Source organism: Giraffa tippelskirchi, chromosome 5 (assembly GCF_054371585.1).
Source record: "Giraffa tippelskirchi isolate mGirTip1 chromosome 5, T2T-mGirTip1v1.2.pri, whole genome shotgun sequence".
In the NCBI taxonomy this organism is placed as follows: domain Eukaryota; kingdom Metazoa; phylum Chordata; class Mammalia; order Artiodactyla; family Giraffidae; genus Giraffa; species Giraffa tippelskirchi.
The window spans coordinates 70,642,199-70,659,653 of NC_137279.1; the positions used below are offsets into that span (position 1 = coordinate 70,642,199).

The following is a 17,455-nucleotide window of genomic DNA, read 5'->3' on the forward strand; positions in this document are numbered from 1 at the left end:
ATTCAGAGGAAACTCCAAAAACTGGCCTTTGGTCCCCATATAGATTTAGAAGGCCTCCTTGAAGGAAAGTAATACTGCTCAAAATAGCCTGGAGTTAAAACTTCCCTCCAGGTCCTCCTCACCATTCTATGCAAAACAAAGAACTCTGACCCAAAGAAAAAAAATGGACATTAAGGTTGATCTCGCCCAGCTCCCAGCTGGTCCCAACTGGTCTCCAGAATACCTTGCCCCAGCCATTTAAGAGATAACTACTCCTAACACTTCCCTGCCTTCCCTGGGGCTCAAACAGTAAAGCGTCTGTCTACAATGCAGGAGACCCGGGTTCAATCCCTCGGTCAGGAAGATCTCCTGGAGAAGGAAATGGCAACCCACTCCAGTATTCTTGCCTGGAAAATCCCATGGACGGAGGAGCCTGGTAGGGCTACAGTCCATGGGGTCCCAAAGAGTTCGACATGACTGAGCGACTTCACTCGCTCCAAATAACTTTGGAGAACAGGCCCCCTTAACAGAAGATGTCCACATATATGCCTATATATACTTACTTTTTCCTTGGGTTAGTGCAGCAGCTCACTAATCTGACTGCTGCCCCTTCTCGCCTCATTAAAGGTGGATCTGTTCCGTAACGTGCCGTTCTCCTTCTTTTTCCGAACCTCGCCTCCTCTAACTCCCTTACCCTATACTGGTAAGAGCTGCCACGTCAGTATTCTTAAATAGAAATCATGATGAACCTAAAGAAAAAGAGAGTAGAGATAAGACAAAGGCCGAAGCTCTCATTATGGCCCTACAGGGAGTTAACTTTAGGGCTACAAAAGTGGGAGGACACAAACAAAGACCTGGAGTCTGTTTCTGTTGTGGCAAGGACGGACACTTTAAAGAACAATGCCCCCAAGGCAAGCAGAGGCCACCACCAAGGCCTTGCCCCACTTGCAAGGGAGATCACTGAAGAGGAACATCCTCAGGGACGTAGGTTACAGGAGTCAGAAACCCAATATCAAGATTGACGGAGCCCAGGGCTTCCCACTTTGACTCCTGTCCTCATCACCACACAGGAGCCTCAGGTGACACTAACTGGAGGAGGCCATCCTATTAAATTCCTACTGGATACACGAGCCGCTTTCTCAACCCTCCTGTGTAATCTGGGTCCTCCTACTAAGTCAGCTACTAAACGTGGCATTTCTGGAAAGCCAATTACAAAATACTTTACACAACAGTTGAGCTGTAACTGAGATTCTATTCTTTTTTCTCATGTGTATATGTGGATGTGCTCAGTCGTGTCCGCCTCTCCGACTCTACGACCCCAGGGACTTCAGGCTCCTCTGTCCAAGGGATTTTCCAAGCAAGAGTACAGGAGGGTGTTGCCATTTCCTCCTCCAGGGGATCTCCCCGACTCAGGGACCGAAGTTGCATCTTTTGCGTCTGCCTGCATTAGCAGGCTGATTCTTTACTACTGCGCCACCTGGGAATCCCATGTGAGCACAGGGCGCCTGGAGTGCTGGGCGTGGGGTGAAGGGGGCTATTAGCGAAACCCCACGAGGTGAGGAAGGGGGAGGGCGATCACCCTGGGGCGGCCGACCGGATCCGCCCGCGGTGAGGCCGAATGATCCGCCACGCTCCGTCCACGAGGGACGCAGCGTGCTGCCCCGAAGTTCTGACGGGGAGACCCTCGTCGAGGGCCCGGAAGTGGGGCCAAGGGCACAAGCCGGGCCCATCGGGGACGGCCGTGGCACCCTCGCTCCCACCCCCTCCCCGGAGGGCGGGCGGTCCAGGCATGGCAACCAGCGGGGACCCTCGCGCGGCGAGCGCACCGCAGCGGGGGCGCGCTGGGGGCACGGGCGCTCCTCCTGGTCCAGCATGAGACGACATCGGCAAAGGGCAACGGAGTAGGGCCAAGGAGGGCGGGGAAGCCAGACGCACCAGGGCGCAGCCCCGGGGATCGGCGAACGGAACAGACGAGGCACGGACGGAGTTGGCCAGGTCGGCCCGCATCACAAAGACGTGGCAGCAGCACAGAACCGGCAGTGGAGGTGCAGTGGCCGCGAGCGACAGCGAGGTGCCCGGAAGCCATTCAAAACGACCGGGAAGCGAGTCAGCTTCCGGGTCACGCTACGGGATCTCACCGCCAGAAGCCCCCAGCACAGGAGCGGTCCCCTGGCACCCAGGACGTCTACTGCTCTTCCTGGCCTCCATGGGGCCCCCTTTTCGGGGTTCGCGCCCACCACTGCCAACACCCAGAACCACAACAACTGGCCTGGGAGAACGCTCTCCCATGTACCGGGGCCTCCACGGCCATCACGTGCAACCAGCCGTGCCCAGCTTCCCCACCTCAGGGACCGAGTGCACGTCTCTGCCCGGGGATGCCACTGGCCACGGAGGCCAGGGAACGACACCCATGTGAGGTGAGGCCGGTTAGGTCCTAGACAGAGGAAGGGGGCGCTGGGCAGTCACCTGTGTAGGGCGGGCCAGGAGAGGGGGAAAGCCGGCAGTGACAGGGAAGGGCAACAAGCACGCACAGGGAGGGCCAGGGGAGAGGTTCGCGTGCTGTCCGGTGTCCAGAAAGACCGAGTCACGGCCGGCCTCCAGGAAAACGAGTGCAGGGTCCCACCACCACACACAGGAGGATGGTCCCACGATGCCTGGGATGCCGGCCAGCCCCGGCCACACCCAGAGTTTCCCACGACCCAGCTCCGCCGCCAGGCCAGCGTGCCACAGCCCCACCTCATGTAGCAGAGGGGCCCCTCCACCCATCTCATTCTTCCATCTGCTACAAAACCCCCAACCTAGGAAGAGATATTCTGTCTAAAATGCAGGCTTCAATTCATATGGAAGAAACTTATGCTTACCTCTGACAAAAGTAGAAGTTAACCCTGAAATCTGGGTAACCAGAGGAAAGATAGGAGGAGCCATCTCAGCTCAACCAGTACAGATAACTTTAAAAATCCTAATAACTTTCTTAATTGAATGTAACAGCCTTTCGAATACACCTATTCAGAAAGCAAAGAAGAACAAAAGATCCTCTTGATGAAAGTGAAAGAGGAGAGTGAAAAGGTTTGCCTAAAATTCAACATTCGGAAAACTAAGGTCATAGCATCTGGTCCCATCACCTCATGGCAAATAGATGGAGAAAACAGTGGAAGCAGTGGCAGACTTTATTTTTTTGGGCTCCAAAATCACTGCAGATGGTGACTGCAACCATGAAATTAAAAGATGCTTGGTCTTTGGAAGAAAAGTTATGACCAACCTAGACAGCATACTAAAAAGCAGAGACATTACTTTGCCAACAAAGGTCCATCTAGTCAAAGCTATGGTTTTTCCAGTAGTCACGTGAGAGTTGGACTATAAAGAAAGCTGAGCGCTGAAGAATTGATGCTTTTGAACTGTGGTGTTGGAGAAGACACTTGTGAGTCCCTTGGACTGCAAGGAGATCCAACCAGTCCATCCTAAAGGAAATCAGTCCTGAGTATTCATTGAAAGGACTGATGCTGAAACTCCAATACTTTGGTCATCTGATGGGAAGTACTGACTCATTGGAAAAGACCTTGATTCTGGGAAAGATTGAAGGCAGGAGGAGAAGGGAATGACAGAGGATGAGATGGTTGTATGACACTACCGTCTCAGTGGAAGTGAGTTTGAGTAAACTCTGGGAGTTGGTGGTGGTCAGGGAGGCCTGGTGTGCTGCAGTCCATGGGATCACAAATAGTTGGACACGACTGAGTGACTGAACTGAGCTGATCTGAACTGAATGGGGAGTGGTGTCTAGTTCAGGACCGCCACCTCATTAATGAAGCTGTAATTCCATTCCATCCTGTGGTGCCTAACCCCTGTATTCTACTCTCCCAAATCCCAGAAACAGCCACTAACTTGACCATTTTAGATTTGAAGGATACCTTTTTTTTTGGCATACTCTTAGCCCAAAGCTTACAATTTTTGTTTGCTTTTGAGGATCCATCTGAATCCTCTACTCAATTAGCTTGGGCCATGTTCCCTCAAGGATTTAGATGTATCCTTCACTTGTTCAGGCAGGCTTTAGCCAAAGACCTAGCTGCGTTTCGGGAAACTGAATCCATAAAAGTCAGTCAATATGTAGATGATATTCTCCTTTGTGCTGGCACAGAGAATAAAATGTAACCAAACTACCTGTGACCTTCTTAATTATCTAACTCGGTGTGGCTACCCGATATCAGAATCAAAAGCTCAAATGTGCCAACAAGTCAAATATTTAGGAATCAGACTCTCCCATGGAGTTCAAGCCCTGGGAAAAGAGTGCGAGAATGGAACCCGTTTTATAACTTTCTCTCCCTAATAACTCTTAGACAGCTTTGTGGTTTCCTACACATAACTGGCTACTGTTGGATTTGGATTCCCAGATATGGAGAGCTGGCTTGACCTTTATATAAGTTACTAAAAGAGACTCAAGAGTAAGGACAAAAGGTATTACAATGGGAACTTGGAGAACTAATGTGTGTAAGACTTTACCACAGGCTCTTCTTCAGGCTCCTGCTCTCAGCCTGCCTACTGGAGAGCAATTTAATTTTTTTGTAACAGAGATGACGATAGTCACGTTATCTGTCCCTACACAGCATGGCTTAGTTTCATTGAGTTAGACAAGGCTGTGGTCCATGTGATTAGATTGGTTAGTTTTTTGTGACTGTGGTTCCAGTCTGTCTGCCCTCTGATGCCCTCTCTCAGCACCTATCATCTTACTGGGGTTTCTCTCACCTTGTATGGCTGTGCAGCGCTGGAGCAGCGAGCAGCTGAAAGGAGATACCCCATGTCCAAGGTCAGTAATGGTGGCTGGGAGGAGATACCCCACGTGCAACGTCAGGAGCAGTGGCTGTGCTTTGCTGGAGCAGCCGTGAAGAGATACCCCACATCCAACGTAAGAGAAAGTGGCCAAGGGCATGAAAAGGGTGGTGGCTTAATCTCAGGATCAAGTTCAGCTCAGTCTTCAGTCCTGTCTGACTTTGTGACCCCATGGGCTGCAGCATGCCAGGCTTCCCTGTCCATCACCAACTCCCGGAGTGTGCTCAAACTCATGGCCATCGAGTTGGTGATGCCATCCAACCATCTTATCCTCTGTCATTCCCTTCACCTCCTTCCTTCAATCTTTCTCAGCATCAGGGTCTTTTCCAATGAGTCCATTCTTCCCATCAGGTTTCCAAAGTATTGGAGTTTCAGTCTCAGCATCAATTCTTCCAATGAATATCCAGGACTGATTTCCTTTAGGATAGACTGGTTTGATCTCCTTGGAGTTCAAGGGACTCTCAAGAGTCCTCTCCAACACCACAGTTCAAAAGCATCAATTCTTTGTCGTTCATATCCAACTCTCATATCCTACATGACTACTCAAGAAGCCATAACTTTGACTAAGACCTTTGTTGGCAAAGTAATGTCTGCTTTTTAATATGCTGTTTAGGTTGGTCGTAGCTTTTCTTCAAAGGAGCAAGCGTCTTTTAATTTCATGGCTGCAGTCACTATCTGCAGTGATTTTGGAGCCCAGGAAAATAAACTCTGTAATGATTTCCATTTTTTCCCCATCTATTTGCCATGAAGTGATGGGACCAGATACCATGATCTTCGTTTTTTGAATGTCAAGTTTTAAGCCAGCTTTTTCACTCTCCTCTTTCACTTTTGTCAAGAGACTCTTCAGTTCTTCTTTGGTTTCTGCCATTAGGGTGGTGTCATCTGCATAATTGAGGTTATTGATATTTCTCCCAGCAATCTTGATTGCAGCTTGTGCTTCATCCAGTCTGGCGTTTCACATTATATACTCTGCATATAAGTTAAATAAGCAGGGTGACAACATATAGCTTTTACATACTCCTTTCCCAATTTGCAACCAGTCCAAAGGATCAAGGCAAGCCATAAAGATGTTAAGTATCTTGACTTTTAAATTGATTGATTAGAAATAATGTGATTTAAGGAAGAATATAAAAACTGCTGTAAGTCCCACTAGGAGGACTCTTTACACCCTCTCAGTTTCTATGCTGATAGCTTTGTACTTTCCTCCTCTTGAATAAATCCTATTTGCTTGCTACTGTGGGTGTTCACCTGTTCGTGGATTCCGTTCTTTGTCTCCACAGCACTGAACTCAAATTTCCCATTTCAGTGTCATCTGCACGTCTGAGGTTATTGACATTTCTCTCAGCAGTCTTGATTCCTGATTGTGCTTCATCCAGTCCAGCATTTTGCATGATGTACTCTGCATAGAAATTACATAAGCAGGGTGACAGTATACAGCCTTGATGTATTCCTTTCCCAATTTGTAACCAGTGTGTTGTTCCATGCACACTTCTAATCTGAATGCTTCTTGACCTGCATACAGATTTCTCAGGAGGCAGATAAGGTGGTCTAGTATTCACATCTCTCACAATTTTCAGCAGTTTGTTGTGATCTGCGCAGTCAAAGGCTTTAGCATAGTCAATGAAGCAGAAGTAGATGTTTTATTTCCAGAATTCTCTTGCTTTTTCTGTGATACAGCAGATGTTGACATTTTGATCTCTGGTTACTGTGACTTTTCTAAATCCAGCTTGTACATCTGGAAGTTGTCAGGTCACATATTGTTGAAGCCTAGCTTAAAGGATTTTGAGCATTACCTTGCTAACATGTGGAATGAGTGTAATTGTGTGGTACTTTTAATGTTCTTTGGCATTGCTATTCTTTTTTTGTTGTTGTTGTTGAAGGATAATTGCTTTACAGAATTTTGCTGTTTTCTGTCAGACCTCCACATGAATCAGCCATAGGTATACATGTATTCCCTCTCTTTTGAAACTCCCTCCCATCTCCCTCCCCATCACACCCCTCTAGGATGATACAGAGCCCCTGTTTGAGTTTCCTGAGCCATACAGCAAATTTCCTTTGGCTATCTGTTTTTCATATGGTAATGTAAGTTTCCATGTTAACCTTTCCATACATCTCACACTCTCCTACCCTCTCCCCATGTCCATAATTTTATTCTCTATGTCTTTTCCTCCATAGCTTCCCTGTAAATAAATTCTTCAGTACCATTTTTCTAGATTCCATATATATGCGTTAGAATACGGTATTTATCTTTCTCTTTCTGACTCACTTCACTCTGTATAATAGGTTCTTGGTTCATCCACCTCATTAGAACTGATTCAAATATGTTCCTTTTTATGGCTGAGTAATATTCCATTGTGTCTATGTACCACAACTTCTTTATCCATTCTTCTGTCGATGGACATCTAGGTTGCTTCCGTTTTCTAGCTATTGTAAATAGTGTAGCAGTGAACAATAGGATACATGTGTCTCTTTCAATTTTGGTTTCCTCAGGGTATATGCCTAGGCATGGGATTTCTGGGTCAATATGGTGGTTTCATTCCTAGTTTTTTAAGGCATCTCAATACTGTCTTCCATACTGGCTATATCAATGTACATTCCCACCATCGGTGCAAGCGAGTTCCCTTTTTCCCACATCCTCTCCAGCATTTATTGTTTGTAGACTTTTTAATGAGAGCCATTCTGACCAGTGTGAGGTGATAGGTCATTGTAGTTTTGATTTGCAATTCTTTAATAATGAGCAGTGTTGAACATCTTTTCATGTGCTTGTTAGCCATCTGTAATACATTCTTTGGAGAAATGTCTCTTTAGGTCTTTTTTCGACTTTTTGATTGGGTTGTTTTTCTCGTATTGAGTTGGATGAGCTGCTTGTATGTTTTGGAAATTAATCCTTTGTCAGTTGTTTCATTTGCTATTATTTTCTCCCATTCTGAGGATTGTCTTTTCGCCTTGCTTATAGTTTCCTTTGTTGTGTAAATGCTTTTAAGTTTAATCAAGTCCCACTTGTTTACTTTTGTTTTTATTTCCATTACTCTGGGAGGTGTTTCATAGAGGATTTTGCTTTGATTTATGTCATCAAGTGTTCTGCCTATGTTTTCCTCTAAAAGTTTTATAGTTTCTGGTCTTATATTTAGGTCTTTATTCCATTTTGAATTTATCTTTGTGTATGGTGTAAAAAGTGTTCTAATTTCATTCCTTTACATGTAGCTGTCCAGTTTTCCTAACACCATTTATTGAAGAGGTTGTCTTTGCCCTATTGTATATTCTTGCCTCTTTTGTTAAAAATAAGTTACCCATAGGTGTCTGGGTTTATTTCTGGGCTCTCTATCTTGTTCCATGGGTCTGTATTTCTGTTTTTGTGCCACTACCATACTGTCTTGATGACTGTGGCTTTGTAATATAATCTGAAGTCAGGAAGGTTGATTCCTCCAGCTCCATCCTTCTTCTTCAAGACTGCTTTGGCTAGTCTGGTTCTTCTGTGTTTCCATATGCATTGTGCCAATTTTTGTTCTAGTTCTGTGAAAAATGCCATTGGTAATTTGATAGGGATCACATTGAATCTGTAGATTGTGTTTGGTAGTATTGTCATTTTTGCAATATGGATTCTTCCTACCCAGGAACATGGAATATCTCTCCATCTGTTTATGCCATCTTTGATTTCTTTCTCTTGGTCTCATAATTTTCTGTGTACAGTTCCTTTGTCTTCTTTTTTTTATTTTATTTTTTTACTTTTTGTTTCCTTTGTCTTCTTAGTTAAGTTTATTCCTAGATATTTAATGCTTTTTGTTGCAATGGTGAACAGGATTGAGTCCTTAATTTCTCTTTCTGAATTTTCACTGTTAGTATATAGAAATGCAAGTGATTTCTGTGTATTCATTTTGTATCCTGCAGCTTTTCAAAATTCAGTGATTATCTCCAGTAATTTTCTGATACTATCTTTAGGGTTTTCTATGTACAGTATCATGTCATCTGCAGACAATGAGAGCTTTACTTCTTTTCTGATATGGATTCCTTTTATTTCTTTTTCTTCTGTAGTCCTAGCTGTAGCTAGGACTTCCAGAAAAATGTTGAATAATAGTGGTGAAAGTGGACACCCATGTCTTGTTCCTGATCTTGGGGGGGACGCTCTCAGTTTTTCACCATTGAGAGTAATGTTTACTGCGGGCTTATCATGTATGGCCCTTACTATGTTGAGGTAGGTTCCTTCTATGCTCATTTTTTGAAGAGTTTTAATCCTAAATGGGTGCTGAATTTTGTCAAAGGCTTTTCTTCATCTATTGAGATAATCATATGGTTTTTATCTCTCAATTTGTTAATATGGTGTATCACATTGATTGATTTCTGTATATTGAAGAATTCTTGCATCCCTGGAATAAACCCAACTTGTTCATGGTGAGCTTGTTGATGTGTTGCTGAATTCTGTTTGCTAAAATTCTGTTGAGGATTTTTGCATCTGTGTTCATCAGTGATATTGGCCTATAGTTTTCTTTTTGTGTGTTGTCTTTGTCTGGTTTTCGTTATCAGGGTGATGGTGGCCTCATAGAATGAATTTGAAAATGTTCCTTCTTCTGCAAATTTTTAAAGAGTTTTAGAAATATAGGCATTAGCTCTTCTCTACACGTTTGGTAGAATTCTGCTGTGAAGCCATCTGGTCCTGGGTGTTTGTTTTTTGGGAGATTTTTGATCACAGCTTCAATTTCAGTGCTTGTAATTGAGTTGTTCATAATTTATATTTTTTCCAGTTTCAATCTTGGAAGATTGAACTTTTATAAGAATCTGTCCATTTCGTCCAGGTTATCTATTTTATTACTATATTGTTGTTCATAATAGTCTCTTATAATCCTTTGTATTTCTGCATTGTCTATTGTAACTTCTCCTTTTTCATTTCTAATTTTGTTGATTTGATTCTTCTCTCTTTTTTTCTAGATGAGTCTGACTAAAGGTTTGTCAGTTTTGTTTATTTTCTCAAAGAGCCAACTTTTAGTTTTTTTAAGCTTTACTATTATTTCTCTAATTTCTTTCCCTTTATTTCTGTTCGAATCTTTATGATTTCTTTCCTTCTACTAATTTTGAGGTTTTTTTCTTCTTCTTTTTCCAGTTGTTTCAGGTGTAAAGTTAGGTTGTCTATTTGATGTTTTTCTTGTTTCTTGAGGTAGGATTGTATTGTTATAAACTGCCCTGTTTTCTCTGCATCCCATAGGTTTTGTGTTGTCATGTTTTCATTGTCATTTGCTTCTAGAATTTTTTTATTTCTTCAGTTACCTGTTGGTTATTTAGAAATGTGTTGTTTAGTCTCCATGTGTTTGTGTTTCTTACATTTTTTTTCTTGTAAATGATATCTAGTATCATAGCATTGTTGTCAGAGCAGACGTTTGATATGATTTAAATTAACTTCAATTAACTGAGGTTTGATTTGTGACCCAAGATGTGGCCTATCCTGGAGAATATTCCATGTGCACTTTAGAAGAAGAGGTATTCTTCTGCATTAGAATGGAATGTCCTGAAGATATCAATGAAATCCATCTCATCTAACGTATCATTTAAGACTTGTGTTTCCTTATTAATTTTCTGTTTTGATGATCTGTCCATGGGTGTAAGTGGGATGTTAAAAACTCCTGCTATAATTGTGTTACTGTCAGTTTCTCCTTTTATGTCTCTTAGTGTTCATCTAGATAGCATATTTAAAAGCAGAGATATTACTTTGCCAACAAAGGTCCATCTAGTGAAGGCTATGGTTTTTCCAGTGGTCATGTATGGATGTGAGAGTTGGACGGTGAAGAAAGCTGAGCACCGCAGAATTGATGCTTTTGAACTGTGGTGTTGGAGAAGACTCTTGAGAGTCCCTTGGACTGCAAGGAGATCCAATCAATCCATCCTAAAGGAGATCAATCCTGCGTGTTCATTGGAAGGACTGATTTTGAAGCTGAAACTCCAATACTTTGGCCACTTCATGTGAAGAGTTGACTCATTGGAAAAGACCCTAATGCTGGGTGGGACTGGGGGCAGGAGAAGAAGGGGACGACAGAGGATGAGATGGTTGGATGGCATCACCGACTCGATGGACATGGGTTTGGGTAGACTCCGGGAGTTGGTGATGGACAGAGAGGCCTGGTGTGCTGCAATTCATGGGGTTGCAAAGATTTGGACACGACTGAGCGACTGAACTAAACTGAACTATATATTGAGGTTCTCCTATGTTGGGTGCATTGATAATTACAATTGTTATGTCTTCCTCTTGGATTGATCCCTTGATCATTTTGTAGTGTTCTTCCTTATCTCTTGTAATCTTCCTTATTTTAAGATCTATTTTGTCTGATAAGAGGATTGCTACTCCAGCTTTCTTTTGCTTCCCATTTGCATGGAATATGTTTTTCCATCCTCTCACTTTCAGTCTCTCTGTTTCTTGATGTCTGAAGTGGGTTTCTTGTAGACAGCATATATATGAATGTTGTTTTTGTATCCATTCAGCCAATCTGTGCCTTTTGGTTGGAGCATTTTATTCATTTATATTTAAAGTAATTATTGATATATATGTTCCTATTGCCATTTTCTAATTTTGGGGGGTTGATTTTGGGGATCTTTTTTTTTCTTTTGTATTTCTTGACTATATAATTCCCTTTAACCTTTTGTTGTAAAGCTAGTTTGATGGTACTGAATTCTCTTAAATTTTGCTTGTCTGAAAAGTTTTTTTATTTCTCCATCATTTTTGAATGAGATCCTTGCTGGGTACAGTATTCTTGGTTGTAGATTTTTCCCTTTCAGTACTTTAATTATATCCTGCCATTGCCTTCTGGCCTGCAGAGTTTCTGCCTAAAGATCAGCTATTAAGCATATGGGATTCCCTTTTTGTATTGCTTGTTTTTCCCTTGCTGCTTGTAATATTCTTTGTGTTTAGCCTTTCTTAGTTAGTTGGTATGTGTCTTGGCATGTTTCTCCTTGGGTTGACATTGCTATTCTTTGGGATTGGAATGAAAACTGACATTTGCAAGTCCTGTGGCCATTACTGAGTTTTCCAAATTTGCTGGCATATTGAGTGCAGCACTTTAACAGCATCATCTTTTAGGATTTGAAATGTTATGCAAATGTTCATCCAAGATTAACTGGTTTATAAATCGAAAGAAGCACATCATTTTGCCACAGTACCCTTTATTTTACTCAATGTATTTCTTCTTTTTTTTTTTAATCATGCCCCTTATCTCAAAGATCTGAAATCAGTTACTAGGTTGTGCTCAGTTGCTGTTGTGTCCTACTGTTTGCAACCCCAAAGCCTGTAGCCCACCAGTCTCCTCTGTCCATGGGGCTTCCCAAACAAGAATACTGGAGTGGATTGTCATTTCCTTCTGCAGGGGATCTTCTCGACTCTGGGTTGGAATCCCCCTCTCTTGCAATTCCTGCATTGGCAGGCAGATTTTTTACCACTGAGCCACCAGGGAAGCCCCCATTTACTAGGTTACCATATAATTAAGGAATCACATGAAACAGTTTGAAGTGAAAATATTGTAGTGAGTGCAACATGTCACCTGGAATGAGCTATTTATTGTAATTGGATTCTAAATTTGCTTTGTAGCTTCTTAGCACTAGAATGTAGGTACCTTGAATGCAGAACTAATAAAACATTTTTTCATTACCACCTGAACAGAGCTGAAACTATCTGAATTAACAGATACAATTAAAATTAAAAGTATCATGATACATTTTATTTTAGAATATGAAAATTTTAAAATAATACTTGTTCAATAAGTAGTGTGTTTATATTTGTGTCTAACATTCAGTAATGAACAAGGCCAGGGTGCTTTTTTTCAAGGAGCTTATAGCTTGGTGAGTGAGTCAAGAAAATAAGCAATTTCAATACATTGTAAAGAGTTTTAAGACACCACAATTTCACTTGTTACATAGAAACATAAAACAGAACCTAACAAACAGTGGCGACCTAGGAAAAAAAAATTTTTGACACAGTATGTGATCAGTAAGTAAAAATTAACCAAGTTATAAATAACATTCTGATTTGACAGACTAATACATTCATTTGCACAAGCATTCCTTTTCAGAAGCTTATTTTATTATATTTACAAAAATATTGTTTTTTATAAATTGCTGCTCCTGGTATTATAGGCACGTAAGAGTATAAAAAGATTCAGTAATTTCTCTTGATCTTCTCTCTGTCTGTAATGCAAAGTGCCTTCTTCCAATTCCAGATTTCACAATATAAATAATTTATAGATAGAATTATTGCATGCATAGCCAGTACTTATGTATAATTTTATCAATTTATTGCCAGTTTTTATTTATCACCTTTTGGTGGTGGTGGTTTAGGTGCTAAGTCATGTCTGACTCTTTCTGACCCCATGAACTGTAGCCTGCTGGGCTCCTCTGTTCATGAGATTTTCTAGGCAAGAACATTGGAGTGGGTTACCATTCCCTTCTCCAGTTATTTCCATTTAAACTAACTTAAATCACAATGCTATTTCTTTCTTTCCTTTTTTTTTTTTTGCCACATAGCATATGCCATCTTAGTCCCCAGACCAGGGATGGAACCCACGCCCCCTTCATTGTAAGCGTGGAGTCTTAACCAGTGGACCATTAGGAAGGTCCCCCAGAAGCTTATTTTATGAATGTTTTGGCACACACAAAAAATGACAACATATTTCTCCTGCTTCATAAATCCTGTAAAAATAAATCATTTTAGTTAAGTAGAATGTCCTTTCTCTATTGAATTCATAAGAGTAATAAGACTTGGGGCCACAGTAAAGTTAGCTCTCATTCAAGATATAGATACACGTTCAGTTTATAAAGCACTGGATATGTTGAAGTAAAATTATCTTGAGAGTTCATTAAATCACCTAAACTGAATACATGTTTATATTCCTACCTCACATTAATTAATTATATGTATTTCTTAATCAACCCAGCTCAGTTCTGTTTTCCTCCAGAGTTGATACAGATAAATCTATCTTTGTTTAAACATGAGATAAGAATATTGACTTGAATTTGCAGCTATAGTTTAGAGAAAATGGCTTTTCTGAAACAAAAGATCAGTCTCAGTAATGTGTGAAGTTCATTCTGGAAAGCTGTGGACAAACTAGGACACCACATGCTCACTCTGAGGGAGAGTCGTCCTGAGTAGAAGCAGAAGGAATTGTAGTCCCTTCTTACTATTTAAATCCTTCTCTTAGAAAAGGAAAGATATTCCCATTTGAGTGCAGGGTTCCAAAGAAGAGCAAGGAGAGATAAGAAAGGCTTCCTCAGCGATCAATGCACAGAAATAGAGGGAAACAATAGAATGGGAAAGACTAGAGATCTCTTCAAGAAAATGAGAGATACCAAGGGAATATTTCATGCAAAGATAGGCTCGATAAAAGACAGAAATTGTATGGAACTAACAGAAGCAGAAGATAATAAGAAGAGGTTGCAAGAATACACAGAAGAACTGTACAAAAAAGATCTTCACTACCAGATAATCACGATGGTGTGATCACTCACCTAGAGCCAGACATCCTGGAATGTGAAGTCAAGTGGGCCTTAGGAAACATCACTATGAACAAAGCTAGTGGAGGTGATGGAATTCCAGTTGAGCTATTTCAAATCCTAAAAGACAATGCTGTGAACATGGTCCACTCAATAGGCCAGCAAATTTGGAAAGTTCAGCAGTGGCCATAGGACTGGAAAAGGCCAGTTTTCATTCCAATTCCAAGGAAGGGCAAAGCCAAAGAATGCTCAAACTACCACACAATTGCACTCATCTCACAAGCTAGTAGAGTAATGCTCGAAATTCTCCAAGCCAGGTTTCAGCAATACATGAACTGTGAACTTCTATATGTTCAAGCTGGATTTAGAAAAGGCAGAGGAACCACAGATCAAATTGCCAACATCCTCTGGATCATCAAAAAAGCAAGAGAGTTCCAGAAAAACATCTATTTCTGCTTTATTGACTATGCCAAAGCCTTTGACTGTGTGGATCACAATAAACTGTGGAAAATTCTGAAAGAGATGGGAATACCAGACCATCTGACCTGTCTCTTGAGAAACCTGTATGCAGGTCAGGAAGCAACAGTTAGAACTGGACATGGAACAACGACTGGTTCCAAATAGGAAAAGGGGTACGTCAAGGTTGTATATTGTCACCCTGCTTATTTAACTTCTATGCAGAGTACATCATGAGAAACGCTGGGCTGGAAGAAGCACAAGCTGGAATCAAGATCGCCTGGAGAAATATCAATAACCTCATATATGCAGATGATACCACCCTTATGGCAGAAAGTGAAGAAGAACTAAAGAGCCTCTTGATGAAAGTGAATGAGGAGAGTCAAAAAGTTGGCTTAAAGCTCAACATTCAGAAAACTAAGATCATGGCATGTGGTCCCATCCCTTCATGGCAAATAGATGGGGAAACAGTGGAAACAGTGTCAGACTTTATTTTTGGGGGCTCAAAAATCACTGCAGATGGTGATTGCAGCCATGAAATTAAAAGACACTTGCTCCTTGGAAGGAAGGTTATGACCAACCTAGATCGCATATTTAAAAGCAGAGACATTACTTTGCCAACAAAGGTCCGTCTAGTCAAGGCTATGGTTTTTCCAGTGGTCATGTATGGATGTGAGAGTTGGACGGTGAACAAAGCTGAGCACCGAAGAATTGATGCTTTTGAACTGTGGTATTGGAGAAGAGTCTTGAGAGTCCCTTGGACTGCAAGGAGATCCAACCAGTCCATCCTAAAGGAGATCAGTCCTGGGTGTTCATTGGAAGGACTGATGTTGAAGCTGAAACTCCAATACTTTGGCCACCTCATGCGAAGTGTTTCCTCAGTGGAAAAGACCCTGATGCTGGGAAAGATTGGGGGTAGGAGGAGTAGGGGACGACAGAGGATGAGATGGTTAGATGGCATCACTGACTCGATGGACATGGGTTTGGGTAGACTCCGGGAGTTGATGATGGACAAGGAGGCCTGGCGTGCTGCATTTTAGGGGGTCACAAAGTGTCGGAGACTACTGAGCAACTGAACTGAACTGTGCTGAACTTTCTCCTTTTCCCTCCTTCTCCATTTCCTTCTCCCTCTCTTACTCTCCCTTCACTTCTTTTACTGCCCCTCTGTACATTTGTGGTATAGTAGTATTTATTGCTGAATAACAAATATCCACACACTTGGCGTTTATAGCAATTCCCAGGTGCTGTTTCACCACTGTGCAGATCAGAAGTTGAGACAGGCCATTGCTGGATTCTCTGCTTGGTGTCTCTGAAGTCCAAAATCAGACTGTCAGCCCAGCAACATTCCACTTTGGAACTTGAAGTCCTCTTCCAAGCACATGTGTTTGTGGCGGAATTCAACTCCTAGCAGATTTGTTAAAACATTACCTTAAGAAGTCACACTAAAATGCTATGCAAGTAGAAACATTTTGAAACAAATTTCTGCATTCCGTTCCATTAGCCTTATTTCCTTGATGAAGCTCAACATTCTTTCACCTGTTTATACTTGACAAATATAAATGGTTACTTAATGATTTGTAAAAGCCAAAGACAGTGTTGGATGTTTGAAGGTTGGAGGGAATAGGAGGGGAGAGGATAAGTCTCAAAGCTAAAAGAAGCTACAGCACCTGCTAATAGGAACCTAAAGACACTATGAGGTAGCCACACATAGATGAAGTTGGAGTTCTGATATGAAATTGGGGTTCTATATTTTTGATAAATTTTTAACAATCACAGAGGAATAAAGTAAAGAAGAGATCTTGTCTAAGTTAAGATAAGGGATACAAACCATAATTCATGACAGTGAGAGATGAGTTTTGTCTTAAAAGGGAAAAGGAAGAGTTTGAATTTGGAAAAGAAGAGCATTCCTGGAAGAGGATGGATCCAAGCAAGTATCATAGCAGTTAAGCCACAGCTAGGCTGACTTAGAGTATACACTGACGTAGACCAAGCCACCATCAATGAACCTAGAACAGTGACCTGAGTTATTGACAAAACATAGAGCCAAATTAGTCCTGATTTTCTGTTCTTATGAAAATCAGGAAGTAGAATCAGGCATCCTCAAGAGACAGAGCAGAAAGATTAAAGCTGTCACTTCTCTGGACTACCTTGGTGGTCCAGTGACTAAACTCTGTGCTCCAATGCAGGGGGCCTGGGGTTAGATCTTTGGTCAGGGAAATAGATCCCACATGCTACATATGAGATCCAGCACAGCCAAATTACTAAATACATTTTAAAACACACACACATCTAAAGCTGTCACAAATCAAATGTATTTTTTCTTGATTTTTTTTTCATTGAAGGATAACTGCTTTACAACATTGTGTTGGTTTCTGTCATCCACCAACATGAATCAGCTACAGGTATACATATGTCCTCTCCCTCTTGAACCCCCCTCCTATCTCCCTCCCCATCCCAACCCTCTAGGTTGTCACAGAGTACTGGGTTGAACTCCCTTTGTCACACAACAAATTCCCTCTTGCTGTTTATTTTACATATGGTCATGGAAATGTTTCCATGCTATTTCGTCAATTATTCCCACCCTCTTCTTCCCCTACTGTGTCCACAAGTCTGTTCTCTATGTCTGTGTCTCCACTGCTGCTGTGCAAGTAGGTTCATCAGTACTGTCTTTCTAGATTCCATGTTGTTGTTCAGTCACCTAGTCATGTCTGACTCTTTGCAACCCCATGGACTGAAG

The 17,455-nt window shown here is 41.9% G+C and overlaps 2 protein-coding genes across 2 annotated transcripts in view; one reads left to right on the forward strand and one right to left on the reverse strand.

Moving 5' to 3' along the window:
* Positions 1–1,853, reverse strand: part of LOC145505189 (uncharacterized) — a 35,176-nt gene extending 33,323 nt beyond the window's left edge. The window contains exon 1 of the mRNA XM_081486966.1: positions 1,532–1,853. Within this exon, the coding sequence (XP_081343092.1) occupies positions 1,532–1,853 (322 nt within the window). The remainder of the gene's footprint in view (positions 1–1,531) is intronic.
* On the forward strand, positions 1,852–16,183 carry LOC145505190 (uncharacterized). Its single transcript, XM_081486967.1, has 3 exons — positions 1,852–1,880; positions 1,994–2,396; positions 15,950–16,183. Exons 1-3 carry the CDS (start codon positions 1,852–1,854, stop codon positions 16,124–16,126), a joined length of 609 nt encoding a protein of 202 aa, XP_081343093.1. The 3' UTR covers positions 16,127–16,183.
* Positions 16,184–17,455: the final 1,272 nt, after the last annotated feature.